Here is a 14220-nt window from a genome sequence, read left to right as displayed (position 1 = left end):
TCTGTATTCGCAAAAAGAAAAGGAGTACGTGTGGCACCTTAGAGACTATTTAGAGACAAATTTGTTAGTCTCTAAGGTGCCACACGTACTCCTTTTCTTATCATGATGTGAGTGTGTTTGTATGTGTCTCACAGAATTTGTGAGCAGTGCATGGTTCTCTGACATTTGTATTCAACTCTGAATAACCCTGAATAACAATTAAAGAGAGAAACTTATTACCTGTTGTCTTTTTCTTTATGAATAACTATACAAAGAGGCAACCACAGAGGGGCGGGGAGTCTAGCTAAGCAAGCTGCTCACCTTTACATTCACAAGTAAGCTTTTCAAGTCTTCCAAGTGGATATTGTGTCGAGGGGTAAATAGAGGGGAAACACTTCAAAATAGATATGCTCACTAGCATCTCTACTGCTGCTGGGAAATAGCCTAGCCAAGGGCACAAAGCCTTGGGGGGTAACATTTTCCAAAGCCTCTTGGGGACGGAGGTGGGAGGGGGTCGCGCTGAGGGCCCCGGGGGGGGGAGGGGACGGAGGTGGGGAGGGGGTCGCGCTGAGGGCCCCGGGGGGGTGGACGGAGGTCGAGGGGGTCGCGCTGAGGGCCCGGGGTGGAGGGGGGTCGCGCTGAGGGCCCGGGGGGGCGGACGGAGGTGGAGGGGATCGCGCTGAGGGCCCGGGGGGGGCGGACGGAGGTGGAGGGGATCGCGCTGAGGGCCCGGGGGGGGCGGACGGAGGTGGCAGGGGGGGTCGCGCTGAGGGCCCGGGGGGGGCGGACGGAGATGGCAGGGGGGTCACGCTGAGGGCCCGGGGGGGGCGGACGGAGGTGGAGGGGGTCGCGCTGAGGGCCCGGGGGGGGCGGACGGAGATGGCAGGGGGGTCACGCTGAGGGCCCGGGGGGGCGGACGGAGGTGGGAGGGGGGGTCGCGCTGAGGGCCCGGGGGGGGTGGACGGAGATGGCAGGGGGGTCGCGCTGAGGGCCCGGGGGGGTTGGGCTGAGGACCCTGTGGCTGGGGACGGGGGTTGCTTCTGCGGCGCGCGCGGCCCGGGGGGGGCGGAGCCGGGGCCGGGTTCCGAAAGGCGGCGCGCGCGCGGAGGGCCCGGGGGGGGCGGACGGAGATGGGAGGGGGGGTCGCGCTGAGGGCCCGGGGGGGGTGGACGGAGGTGGGAGGGGGGGTCGCGCTGAGGGCCCGGGGGGGGGCGGACGGAGATGGCAGGGGGGTCACGCTGAGGGCCCGGGGGGGGCGGACGGAGATGGCAGGGGGGGTCGCGCTGAGGGCCCGGGGGGGGGGTGGACGGAGGTGGCAGGGGGGGTCACGCTGAGGGCCAGGGGGGGGCGGACGGAGATGGCAGGGGGGGTCGCGCTGAGGGCCCGGGGGGGGGGGTGGACGGAGGTGGGAGGGGGGGTCGCGCTGAGGGCCCGGGGGGGCGGACGGAGATGGCAGGGGGGGTCGCGCTGAGGGCCCGGGGGGGGGTGGACGGAGGTGGGAGGGGGGGTCACGCTGAGGGCCCGGGGGGGGTGGACGGAGATGGGAGGGGGGGGTCGCGCTGAGGGCCCGGGGGGGTGGACGGAGGTGGCAGGGGGGTCACGCTGAGGGCCCGGGGGGGGGTGGACGGAGGTGGGAGGGGGGGTCACGCTGAGGGCCCGGGGGGGGTGGACGGAGATGGGAGGGGGGGTCGCGCTGAGGGCCCGGGGGGGGCGGACGGAGATGGCAGGGGGGTCACGCTGAGGGCCCGGGGGGGGCGGACGGAGGTGGGAGGGGGGGTCGCGCTGAGGGCCCGGGGGGGGCGGACGGAGATGGCAGGGGGGTCACGCTGAGGGCCCGGGGGGGGCGGACGGAGATGGCAGGGGGGTCACGCTGAGGGCCCGGGGGGGGTGGACGGAGGTGGGAGGGGGGGTCGCGCTGAGGGCCGGGGGGGGGGGTGGACGGAGGTGGGAGGGGGGGTCGCGCTGAGGGCCCGGGGGGGCGGACGGAGGTGGGAGGGGGGGTCGCGCTGAGGGCCGGGGGGGGGGTGGACGGAGGTGGGGGGGGGGGTCGCGCTGAGGGCCCGGGGGGGGCGGACGGAGATGGCAGGGGGGGTCGCGCTGAGGGCCCGGGGGGGTTGGGCTGAGGACCCTGTGGCTGGGGACGGGGGTTGCTTCTGCGGCGCGCGCGGCCCGGGGGGGGCGGAGCCGGGGCCGGGTTCCGAAAGGCGGCGCGCGCGCGGAGGGCCCGGGTCGGTTGGGCCGCGCGGGGCACGCCGGGAGCTGTCGGAGCCGCGCGGCGCAGCATGGCGGCGGCGGCGGCGGCGGCGAAGTGGCGGGGCCTGCCCGAGCGGCCCAGCCTCGCGCCCCTGACGGCGCCGGGCTACGGGCGGCCCCGCGAGCGGCAGCGCCCGGCCCTGCAGGAGCTGACCCGGGCCCACATCGAGTCCTTCAACCTGGCCGTGGGCGAGGGGCTGCACCGGGCCGTGCAGGTGGGGAGCGCGCCGCGGCAGGGAGCGGGCTGACATGGCGGCAGGCCCGTGCACCCTCGGGCAGGGCTGGTGCGTGGCAGCAGGGGCCGCGAGGGCAGAGAGCTTGGGGCGGGCTCCTGCCCCGTCGCTTTACGCCCCAGCTTGCCCGGCGCCGGCTCTGTCTAGACAAGCCCTGCGTCGGTTTCTGATCCGTGCCTGCTGGTGTCCGGACCCGCCTCTTGGAATAGGCGCCGGGACGGGTTGTTCTTGTGCCGCCGTTGCGCTGGCGGGCCCAGAGAATCGGAGTGGTTTAATGGGCCATGATGGTCCCTCTGCTGGTTAGTTGCCGTCGCAGAGAGCACGTGGGTGAGGGCATATCTGTGGTGGCACCAACTCCTGTTGGTGAGAGAGACAAGCTTTCCAGCGCGCACGGCTCCCCCGGGAAATGAGTGTCACAGCTAAATACAAGGTGGATCAGACTTCGAGGGACCTTTCAAGGTGAAGTGGGCCCCTTTATGCCTCTCCAGTGATCGGAACTGGGGTAAAGCTGGAGGTGAGGCACGGTTAATGGGTTACAGATTGTTGTAATAAGCCATAAATCCAGGGTTTCTGTTCAGTCCAGGATGTTTCGTGTCTAGCAAAGTTATGACTTTAAGCTCCCACCGTCTTTTGAAAGCGTTGCGAGAGTTTCCTTTGAGGATGACGACTGAGAGGTCAGGTATACAGTGATCGTTGTGAAACGTATTCACCCACAGGTGATGTGGAGTTGTTGTCTTTTGTCACTTTTCTGAGTAAGTTCATTTGAGAGCGTAGTGATTCTCATTTCACCTGCAAGAACCCAGTTCAATATAGAAATAATCTCCTTTGACCGAATGCCCCAATTGTCACCTACTATCCCACACTGGAACCCGTATGGGATATCATCAAACAGTTACAACCCATACTCAGGTTGTATGGGGACCACATTCTGAAATAAATCTTTCCTGAACCCCCTCTTCTAGCCTTCAAACAACCCCCCAACCTCTCCAAGTTCATCAGAAGCAAGATCCGCACAGATCAGGACACTAGCTCAAAGTGGCACCAGATCCGTCCAGAACAACAGGTGCAAAACCTATGGACATATTTGCACTACCACGATGATGAGCAACCCTCACAACACACCTTTCAAGATCCATGATTCCTACACACACCTATCACAACATGTGGTGTACCTCATGCAGTGCACTAAATGCCCCAATAATAAATATGTGGGTGAAACACAGAACTGACCCCTGCGGTAGCTCCCACTGGCTGGGAACGGCGAATCACAGCCACAGGGAGCTGAGGGGCTCCATGCCTGCAGATGCTCTGGGTAAACAAAATGTACCAACCTGGCTTACCCTGGCAGGCTGGGAGCCAAAGTTTGCAGACCCATTTATTGATGTCAATACTGCAGCCTTTTAAAGTTGCAAAGGCTTTGTTTAGTGGACTAGTTTGACTTGAAAGGAATACTAAAAGAGCAGTGCTGCAGATCTGCATGACATTTGACCCATGCAGTTCACAAAATCTAACATGCAGAATCGATGGACTGTCTAATAAAATTGAAATAGCCTGTTATCCCCACAGACATGCCAATCTACAGGGCTGCTTTGAAATAAAAAAAGAACAATAATAATTTGCCAGTGATAAAGCAGGTGACATTCCTATATAAAGTCCTACAAAATTTATAACTACAGTAATAATAATCCATTTTCATACTAGTATTTAAAATGAACAACAGCGAAATCAAAAGCAAAAGGTCTGCTTATCATGCAGCGTTCAAACTTAATGTTGTCGAATATGCAGAAGCAAACAATAAATGTGCTGCTGCTCGTGAATTCTGTATCAATGAGAAGCAAGTAAGAGATGGCAAAAAAATAAAACAACACTAAAAAACATGCCAAGAAGCAAGAAAAAAATGTCCAACGAGGTGTGCTTCATTTCCTGAGCTGGAGAAAGATGTCAATAATTGGATTAAAAGAAAAGGAGTACTTGTGGCACCTTAGAGACTAAGAAATTTATTAGAGCATAAGCTTTCGTGAGCTACAGCTCACTTCATCGGAATGCATCCGATGAAGTGAGCTGTAGCTCACGAAAGCTTATGCTCTAATAAATTTCTTAGTCTCTAAGGTGCCACAAGTACTCCTTTTCTTTTTGCGAATACAGACTAACACGGCTGCTACTCTGAAACCAATAATTGGATTGTTGAATGTGGGCAAAATGGGTACATTGTCACTAGAACTGGAATTCGTCTGCATGCTCTGCAAATGTCGAAAGATGACAAATACAAGTCAGTAAAGCCATCAATGTTTGTCGCATCAGCGAGTTGGTATGCTCGCTTCATGAACCATCATAGTCTCTGTCTTCGTCAGCGAACAAAGCGCAAAAGCTGCCGAGAGATCTGGAAGAAAAAATCGAATCTTTCCAAAGGTTTATTATAAAATATCGAAAGGAATATGCATTTGAACTGTCACAAATAGGAAATATGGAAGAAACACCAATGACATTCGATCTCCCGAGCAACAGAACGGTAACTGGTGTTGGTGGAAAAAAACAGTTTTAATTAAAACCACTGGCCATGAAAAAATCCATTTTACGGTGGTTTTATCGTGTTTGGCAAATGTATCAAAGCTCCCTCCTGTTTTTGTTTTTAAAAGAAAAACCTTGCCTAAAAACATGAAATTTCCTGCTGGTGTCATCATATGTGCACACGAAAAAGGATGGATGGATGAAAGTGGGACTATTGAATGGCTGGAAAATGTGTGGAATAAGAGACCAGGAGCACTTATCAAGGGACCTGCTGAGCTCTTTTGGGACATGTTCAGGGCACACAAGACAGATGAGGTGAAAAATGTGGCCAAAAATAGGAAACTACTTAGGCTGTAATACCTTGAGGCTTAACTTCAGTTCTACAACTGCTTGATGTCTACCTGAACAAACCCTTTAAAGACTGGTTACACAAAATGTGGTCTGAATGGATGTGCTCAGGCGTGGTGAAGTTGACAAAAGGCAGGAATCTTATGAAGCCCGAAATCAGTCTGGTCACCTAGTGGATCAAGGATACGTAGGTGTCCGTTCCCTCAGAAATGATAGAAAAATTATTTAGGAATTGCTGTATCAGCAATGCTCTCCATGGGTCAGACGATGATGCCATATTTGATGATGACACAGCAGAGGCTGATGATGAGAAGGAATCTGAGTCTGAAGACAACACTGCTGACATCTACAATGACAATGCAGGTGCAGCTGTGACTGAAGCAGAGTTTAATTAACTGTTTGGTGAACCAGAGACTGATTTAAACTTTGAAGGATTTTAAGACTTTTTAAAGTCTCATATTGTTTTGTTTTAAATATCCATTTACTAATTTTAAATACTGACTGTAATTTTGAAGGTGAATACATTTGTTCAATTATTATTATAACAACAACAGTTTTTTCATTAGATTACATTAAAATAATTCTAGCAAAACTTTTGAATGTTTCTTGTGACGCCAGCTTTTAAAACATAGCAGGGGTTGGCAAACTTTGGCTCCCGGCCCGTCAGGGTAAGTCACTGGCGGGTCGGGATGTTTTGTTTACTTGGAGCATCTGCAGGCACAGAGCTGCTCAGCTCCCAGTGGCCGCGGTTTGCTGCTCCCATTGGCTAGGAATGGCAAACCGCGGCCACTGGGAGCTGAGGGGCTCCGTGCCTGCGAATGCTCCAGGTAAACAAAACGTTCCAACCCGCTAGCGGCTTACCCTGACGAGCCAGGAGTCAAAGTTTGTCAACCCCTGAAATATAGGGTCGGTTTATGAAAGGGTCATACTGTTTTTACCTATTCATCTTGGGGGTCGGCTTATAAACGAATGGGCTAATGAACGAGTATATACGGTACTTTTTCTACTGATAGCTGGATAGATCAAGTCTCCTGTTACTGTTGTTTATATATGTATACATACAGAGTTTCTATTGGGTTTCAGGCTGTTCCTGCTCTGGAGTTTGCTTTCAAAAATGAACGCATCACTCTGGCAGTTGTGGGTGCTGTCATCAGTCCTCCTATGGTACCAAAAGGGAGTATCTGTAAAGAGCTGAAAGTATACCCAGCAGAATGTAGAGGACGCAGAAGCACCTATCGTGGGAAACTGACTGTAAGTAGTAATGGCTAGAATAGTACTTTCAGGGAATGAAAACTCCACTTTTCCACTGTCTGGTATGTGCTATATTTGCTTATAAACTATTAGTTTGTAAATAAATACCTTTTCCCACATGTTCTCCAGCTGTTCTATGGCTCACCAGTAGTACTTGGAATGAAACATTTTGGGAACCATACTGTGGGGAACTGGGATGTTAGTAGAAGAGGTACATCCACGAGAAGATCTTTCTTTTACAAAATGGCCTACAGAATGGAAAAAGTTGGAGGACCATTGCCTTATGCCACTGGAAAGTCATGAGTCTCACCTTTGCAGTGATGTCTGGCATTTGTTTCTACACTTGAAAACACCAGAGATATTGATAGCCATTAAAGAAATATTTGTATATGTCACAGTTCAGGGTAACTGTACCCATATTCCCCCTTCATTGTCCCTCAAGGACATCCACCCTAGGATCTTGGCTGTTCATCCATCACCTCTCTTTGGCAGAGACCCATGTCACTCTCCCTCCTGACCTGGGTTTTTCCAGGCTGCATAGATGCCTGCCTACCCTGTGAAATCTCAGCAAGCCAGACCACATAAAAAGGCCAGTGTCTGCACTTTACTGAAATCTGAGATTTTTTTCTTCACTTTATTGGTACTTTATGTTAGAGGAGCAGGAATTCCATTATGACTTCAACAGTAATAAGAGACTTGAACAGGCAATCTGGTTTTGCTGGGAGAGGGAGCCATCGCATTAATACAAAATAATTCTTAAATTTTTTGTGAAACTGTTCTGAAGTTTTTCATTGTTAACATTGCATAACAGATTAAAAATACCAGTACTCCAATGCTGTGAAGTTTATTATTCTGCCTCCTGCCAGGCTATAAACATCATAAGCACTAATATTCAATTTGGGGCTTTGAGGGGGGGTTGTAAATAACAGTAGGACTTAGTTCTCACTGAAATATCAAACTACTTCAGTTGTTGTGTAAGAGAAAAAATAATTTTAATTCCACCATTGTAAGAGTTTTGTTCATCCTTGCATAACTTTTTTGTAATTTTGTTTAAACTTTCCAAAGAAAACAACCCCAAAGCCATAATCCTCACTTCAGGCAGAGATGAAACGTAGGAAATTTTTATTCACATTATAAATGAACAAAAATGGAATTATAAAGAAAGTCCCAATATAACCTGAACTATAGTAGATGTGACCATGCATCCACTATAATATATAATTTGTTTGTCTTTATTTTTATAGTTAATGTATAATAAATTTGTAACTAATTGCTGCTGTTTTTCTTTGCAGACAGTATAATTTTTTTTTGCTATTTATGGTTTTGTATTGAACATACAATGCTGTAACGTAGCTCATTCTCTAAAGAGAGCGTGCTATATTTATCGTTATCTGTGTTATTTTAGCTTTCCTAATAATTTGATGTATTTGTTTCTCTTTAGGCTGACATCAGCTGGTCAGTGAATGGTATTCCTAAAGGGATTATTAAACAATCCCTGGGATATGTTCCAATCATGGTGAAATCTAAACTTTGCAATCTACATAGTCTTCCTCCCAGAGCTCTGATTGAACACCATGAGGAAGAAGAGGTAACAGCGGATTTTGGTGGGGCAGAAATATCTTCTTTACCATGTAACGAGGGAAGTGGGTTTTACATTAGCTTGAAGGATTTGGCACATCTATTTAGAAACACAATCTGGCATATTTTCTGAGTTTACACCATTCTTAAAGATTGTGTGCTTTCTCTGGGGTCATAAGTCTCAGACCTCAAAGTGGCTTCAGGTTACTTGCCCTTCAGAATACCTATAGCCCTCATCTTGAGAAGGTAAGAGCTCATGGGGTACCTCATGTTCATGCAGGCAGTGACCATTACTGGTACTAGATGTTACTTTACAGATGTGCAGCTGCCTCCCGAAAACTATCCTTCCCCTCCTCTGGAGGCGTGCAGGGCTGCTTCTGTTCTTGATGTTAGAATTTAAGGCTTGAGCACACTCTGCCCCCTAGCTGCCAGCTACTGCTAAGCCATGGTACTGGGGCTCCTGGCTGATGGTGAGACTCTTACAGTAGGGCTCTTTGGACGTGATACATATCCCCTTCATAGCCATAGATTTTACTTCTCCATTACTTTTGGGTTCGCTTTTGCTGTTTTGGCTTTTTTATCTGCTCTCTCTGATAACAAGTTGAATATGTGGATACAGAATCATATAGTGCTGTCATTTTTCATTAAAAGTGTAATAATTTCTTTTCAGTTTACAAAGTAAATAACCAATTAGTCTGCTTTCAGTCAGTGTAATCTACTATGATACTCTTTTATTGCCAGGCCCATAGCCACATATCATGCATCTTTATAATTAACTTTGCTTGCACATTCGTAATTTAAACAAACATGTAAAGGTGAAGAAATTTTTCTCTGGAATTAATTTTTATATTGGATGTTAGCATCACGCACATGATAAATTGCAAAGCCATGCAATAAATGTGCATGTATCATGCATATTTGGCCACTTTACGTGTACTTTGCACACTAATGCATCTCACCTGAGGCTTTGTCTAGTATTTCAGATGGCTTCAAAGAACTGCCATTTTTAAAAAAATCAGTTGGACACACAATCATGTTCTTTTCTCCAAGTGTGGAATAGAGCTTTTCTTCCTCCCAGTTTTCTACCCAGAGACCTTGTGTGGGGAGAGGGAGTATTCAGATCAGTGGAAAGTTTTAAATCCAATATTTTATATCACTCAGAACAGGAACTTTACTCTTGGAAAGGGAAGCTTCTTAATTGATAGTACTTGCTAGTAGCTCTGAAAGGGCCCAAGGTATGTTATTTAAAAGTTGTGATATTTCTATGTATACTAAAGGTATTATAGGTCATTTTAGAGGGTTCTTCAATTTTCTGTCTTGTCTTCTCATTTTCTCTGCATCCTCTACAGTTGGACTTAGTGTAACTAGTGCACCTGGCTTTACAGGTGGATGGATACAAGAAATAGTCCCAATAACTTTTAAACACCACTAAAATAATTATTTTTGTAAAATACATGGAATTATACAGAGCTTATAATAGTATAACAGGTTTTTTGGCACTTGTTTGGGATGACCTCCGTAATGCACTCTTCCTGTTGTGTGAGTAATGCATGCATCCCAAGCACATGCCAAAACAACTTGACATGTATTCCATACATATAAAAAAGATGGTGTGTATTTTACTGTCCAGTAAGAGCTAATTTTTTTCACTTCCATTTTGTTTCTTGTATAATAGATACTCTGTACTCAGATCTTTGAACTTTGGTGTGTTAATTTTTAAAGCACTTTTTCTCTTGTCAGGAAATGGGAGGCTATTTTATAGTTAACGGTATAGAAAAAGTTATCAGAATGCTGATTATGCCTAGACGAAACTTCCCCATTGCAATGATAAGACCCAAATGGAAAAGCCGAGGCCCTGGTTACACAGAGTATGGTAAGTGTAGTGATTTCGTTAGGGGCATCACCTTAGTAAGACAGATACTTGAGAATAAACAAAAGAAAAAGAGCAGGTGATTTATTGTATTTAGTTATTGCTTTCTGTTTTGTTCATGCACTTGTGCTATTCCATAAATAGCAGCCTGCTCAGATGAGGGGAAATTCAATTCCTTGAAAAGGGAGAAGCCCAGTGCTGGAAAAAGCAATTCTTTTAACATTTGAATGAATTTTAGTGCTTGTGAAAATAAAAGGCTAATTACATTATATAAGGCATAAGCTAGGTTGATGGCTTTTGACTGTTGTAATCTGAAACATCAATATCAGGTGATACTGGATTGTAATCTGTCTGATTCTGGGTGATCCATCTTACATTGTGAGCAGGGTTTGATGGAAACGAACCTGAGTCCATCAATCCAATAGACACAGAAGTTTGTTGATGCTGTAGGCAACACTGAATTTCCTTTCCCTGCACTAAGTTAAGGTAGTAAAGAGATTTATCCACAGTTAAAATAGAATCTACACTACCTCCATCGTAAGGCTCAATGTCATAATTGGTAATGGCTCTCCTTTGAATCCTGCCTGTTTTTTATATTAAAACTCACTATCAACATGCCCTGTTTTTAATGAAAATCCTGTCGGTGCATTGTGTTCTGCCTCATTAAAAATGCTTTGTTTATATTTATTCACAGAGCAGGTACATTTTTGACAATGAGCTTGAAGCTGCTGTGTAAGACACATAAATACACTCCTTGCTCCATATGATCTAGAAGGATGATGGTACAGGATCTGTAGTTTGTTTCCCTAATTTGTCCCACCAGTGTGTCTGAACTCTTGTCATGCTACTACATCTAGTAATAAAAGAGTAGTTCAGTCACCACGGGCCTGATTCCCCACTGTCTTACACATTGCAGAGTCATGTACACTGTACAGTGATATAAAATGATATCAGATCACAACAATAGCATTTTTCACCCACTTTGCACTAGTGTAAAAGGTAATGACCTGATTCAGCACATGCTTAATTTTAAGATCATGAATAGCCCGTGAAGTCAGTGGGACTACTCATGCTGAAATACCTTGCAAATCAGACCCTATTTTAATTAATCTTTGATCTCTCTCTTGAGACTGCCAGCAAGTGGGCCAGCTGTGATGTCAATACCCATCCTGTAGGAACTGAAGTAAGACCTCTAATTCATTTCTAAACAGGTTTCAGAGTAGCAGCCGTGTTAGTCTGAATTCGCAAAAAGAAAAGGAGTACTTGTGGCACCTTAGAGACTAACAAATTTATTAGAGCATAAGCTTTCGTGAGCTACAGCTCACTCATCTGATAAAGTGAGCTGTAGCTCACGAAAGCTTATGCTCTAATAAAATTGTTAGTCTCTAAGGTGCCACAAGTACTCCTTTTCATTTCTAAACAGTTATCTACAAGTGTGACATAGTGTCTCAGTATGATACCTTTGAGCATACAGTGCCCCCACCCAAGGAAATCTAACCTGTATCCGGAGCAATCAAGGACAATGCTTGTTTTGTAATGCCGATAGAATGCAGTCAATAGTTTCTGTGTTGTGTAAGTGAATCTTTACTTATGTTCATTTTGGCAGGTATATCGATGCACTGTGTTAGGGATGAGCACACTGCTATAAACATGAACCTTCACTACCTGGAGAATGGTACGGTGATGCTGAACTTCATTTTTCAGAAAGAGTTGTTCTTCCTCCCACTGGGATTTGCACTGAAGGTAAACCATAATCTAGTCTTAGGTTTTCTGGTGAATGGAAGGTTGATTGAAGCACTGCTGTGTAAAGTGTAGCAGCCTGTTTCTTGCTTGGAAAAATGACTTACTCAATAACTAATTCCACATGAACTGTTTCATTAAATGGTACTTGTCATCTTGATTATCAAGGATTGTAGTCCAAACCAGACCTGCCTATGTTGGTAGTATAATATTCAGGGCTGAGGTATAAGAATGTGTACACAGCTGAAGAAGAGGAAATAAGGTTTTGTATAAAAGTTTCTTGGCTTTCTGCTATAAGACAGTACTGATGAGATGTTTTTAAAAAGTAATGGTGGGGAGTTTTCCATCTGAACTCAAGGATAAAACTGTTTTTAAAACAAAACCTGTTGTGCAGAATAAATCTTCCAGCGCAATATTGGCAGAATGTTTTCAGTCCATATCCCAGTTATTGGCAGTATTGTCCAGTGAAAGACTTTGGGAGCACGTGAATCTTCGTTCTCATCAGATAAGTCATGTCATCCCAATTGAAAATCAAGCAAAATAGTATAAAAACAAATTGCTGCTTCTGTACGGAACTTTCCTGGATAAACAATGTTAGAAGTGATTTTAAAAAACCCGTATTTTTGCAAAGTGATTGTGAAACCACCAATGTGTACAATATTGTACAGGACACAAAGGAAGTCAGCCCTTTGCCCCATCGGGCTTAAAATCTAAAGGCCCAATCCTGTAAACCTCCGTAGGTGTAATAGTTATTACCATGACCTGTCCTGGTGCTCACCAGTCTTACAGAAGGGTCCTTGGCACCTTTGGGATTTTGCTGTCTTCCTTCCTGGTGGTTACCTTTGCTGCCAGGAGGATCTCTGAGACACAGACACTGATGCACTGTCGTCCGTGATAAATGTGTCTGCCTGTTCTCCTCCCTAGGTTACAGAGAAATTTGGGGAAGAGGAAGCTACCCATGTTGAATTGGAGAGCTGCTAGTTGTTGTTTAGACAGGACCAATTTCTTAGGAAATCTTATGGTGGTGAACTTTGGGCAAAAAGTCCAAAGCCCTGTCATCCTGTCTCAAAGGCATTTCAAATGAATTCGACTGTGCATCCAAACCTGATTTCACCTACAGTACCTTATAGCCCTGCTCCAGAACCTCTTAGAGCTCATTCCCTCTAGGGGGGTGGCAACAGCCATGGTGTCTGTCTGTAACATGACCTCAAGGGAACGCTGTGGTGCTGCTACCCTGAACTCAGCCCGCACCTTCAGATGCTGGGTTCAGGAGGGTGGCGTTTCAACCTTGAACTAGGAGGGTTCCTTAGCTGACCCCTTCAGCAAGGCCACTGCTAGCTATTCTCCTACAGTGGGCTCTGTGGAGGCAGATTCATGAAGGAAGACGTGGGGGGATTACTATCGTAACTCCAGTTCTTGTTATGTTGCTTCCACAGAACCATGCTGCCCCATTTGCTTCCTTCTGCTTCCGAGTCGAGCTCCTTTTCACATTTACTGTGGTAGAGAGGAGACCATTAGAGGGTCCAAGGTTGGTTATGTCCTCAGCCTAAAGGTGGAAGTCTGTTTAAGGGACATGCACAGGCCCCCAACTGACACTGATCTAAACAGTTCTATGACCACTGCCTCAGGTGTGCAACTCCTACCATGTGAGTGCATCTTCGTAGCACAGTTAACTTGAATTATAATTTGAGCATTACTGCAACTAGAGTCCCCTCCATGACCACAAATATTTAGCTTCAGTTAAATGGTGCTTTAAATTCAAGCTAACTGGGGTGGACAGGCTGTTTGAAGGACAGGAATGCTGATGCTCGAGCTCATAGTGCTGTGGGATTGCAACAGCAGAAGGTACCCCCTACTCAGCAGCAGCTAATCCATTCATTCTGTGCTGCTAATCAAATAACTGTGTAACTCTAGTGCTTTTTTGAAGTGTGGTCGCTCTCACTTGAGCTGGGCTAACTCCAGTGTGCTAACTGGAGCTAACTGTTGCAGTGAAGATAGGCCCAGTGAAGATAAGCTCTGTAGAGGCAATGAGTGCATTTAGAGAGCACGAGTTACGGAAGGCAAGCAACAACTGGATGATGAACTTTCAAAAAAGCTCATAATACAATTTAGTAAGCACACATGCATGAATTTTGTTAAGCAAGGCAGTGAAAGGTTTCAAAATAGCTGTCTCTGGACAGAGTAGAATGATTTAAATTGTGCTTTAAATAGGTGGTAGTAGTAAAGACTTGGCTTTAATTAACTATTTTCATCTTTCTTGTCCTGAAAAGAAAGCGCATTCTTTCTGGTAGTAATGTTAGACTGCTTTTGTAAACTAGTTGGGTTTGTCAACCCACCAGGATGTGTCCATTGTCAGATGACATGCACGTGCTTTGTTGAAATGGCAGCTTAGTTTGACAAATTACATTTCTTCACAGGCTTTATTTTTGTTTTAGTAAACAAGTGAAAGTTATTTCTCAT

The 14220-nt window shown here is 46.8% G+C and overlaps 2 protein-coding genes across 6 annotated transcripts in view; both read left to right on the top strand.

The window, feature by feature from the left end:
* Nucleotides 1–215, top strand: part of TTL (tubulin tyrosine ligase) — a 36204-nt gene extending 35989 nt beyond the window's left edge. For both annotated transcript variants that reach the window (XM_038395750.2, XM_043512392.1), the window contains one exon: nt 113–215. The gene's annotated coding sequence lies outside the window, so the exon portion shown is untranslated. The remainder of the gene's footprint in view (nt 1–112) is intronic.
* Nucleotides 216–2235: 2020 nt separating this feature from the next.
* Nucleotides 2236–14220, top strand: part of POLR1B (RNA polymerase I subunit B) — a 33983-nt gene continuing 21998 nt past the window's right edge. Inside the window, exons 1-5 of one of the 4 annotated variants that reach the window (XM_038396293.2) lie at nt 2236–2447; nt 6405–6572; nt 8014–8160; nt 9891–10023; nt 11627–11763. In XM_038396293.2, coding sequence (XP_038252221.1) covers nt 2262–2447; nt 6405–6572; nt 8014–8160; nt 9891–10023; nt 11627–11763 — 771 coding nt within the window. In that variant the 5' untranslated portion in view covers nt 2236–2261. Of the gene's footprint in view, nt 2448–2726; nt 2980–6404; nt 6573–8013; nt 8161–9890; nt 11232–11443; nt 11764–14220 lie in introns of those variants that run through there. The other 3 variants (XM_038396294.2, XM_038396295.2, XM_043512374.1) reach the window with 3 other exon arrangements.

The sequence above is a fragment of the Dermochelys coriacea genome, chromosome 3 (genome assembly GCF_009764565.3).
Source record: "Dermochelys coriacea isolate rDerCor1 chromosome 3, rDerCor1.pri.v4, whole genome shotgun sequence".
NCBI lineage: Eukaryota > Metazoa > Chordata > Testudines > Dermochelyidae > Dermochelys > Dermochelys coriacea.
Note: the sequence above shows the minus strand (reverse complement) of the source record. Positions and strands in the feature narration are given on the sequence as shown.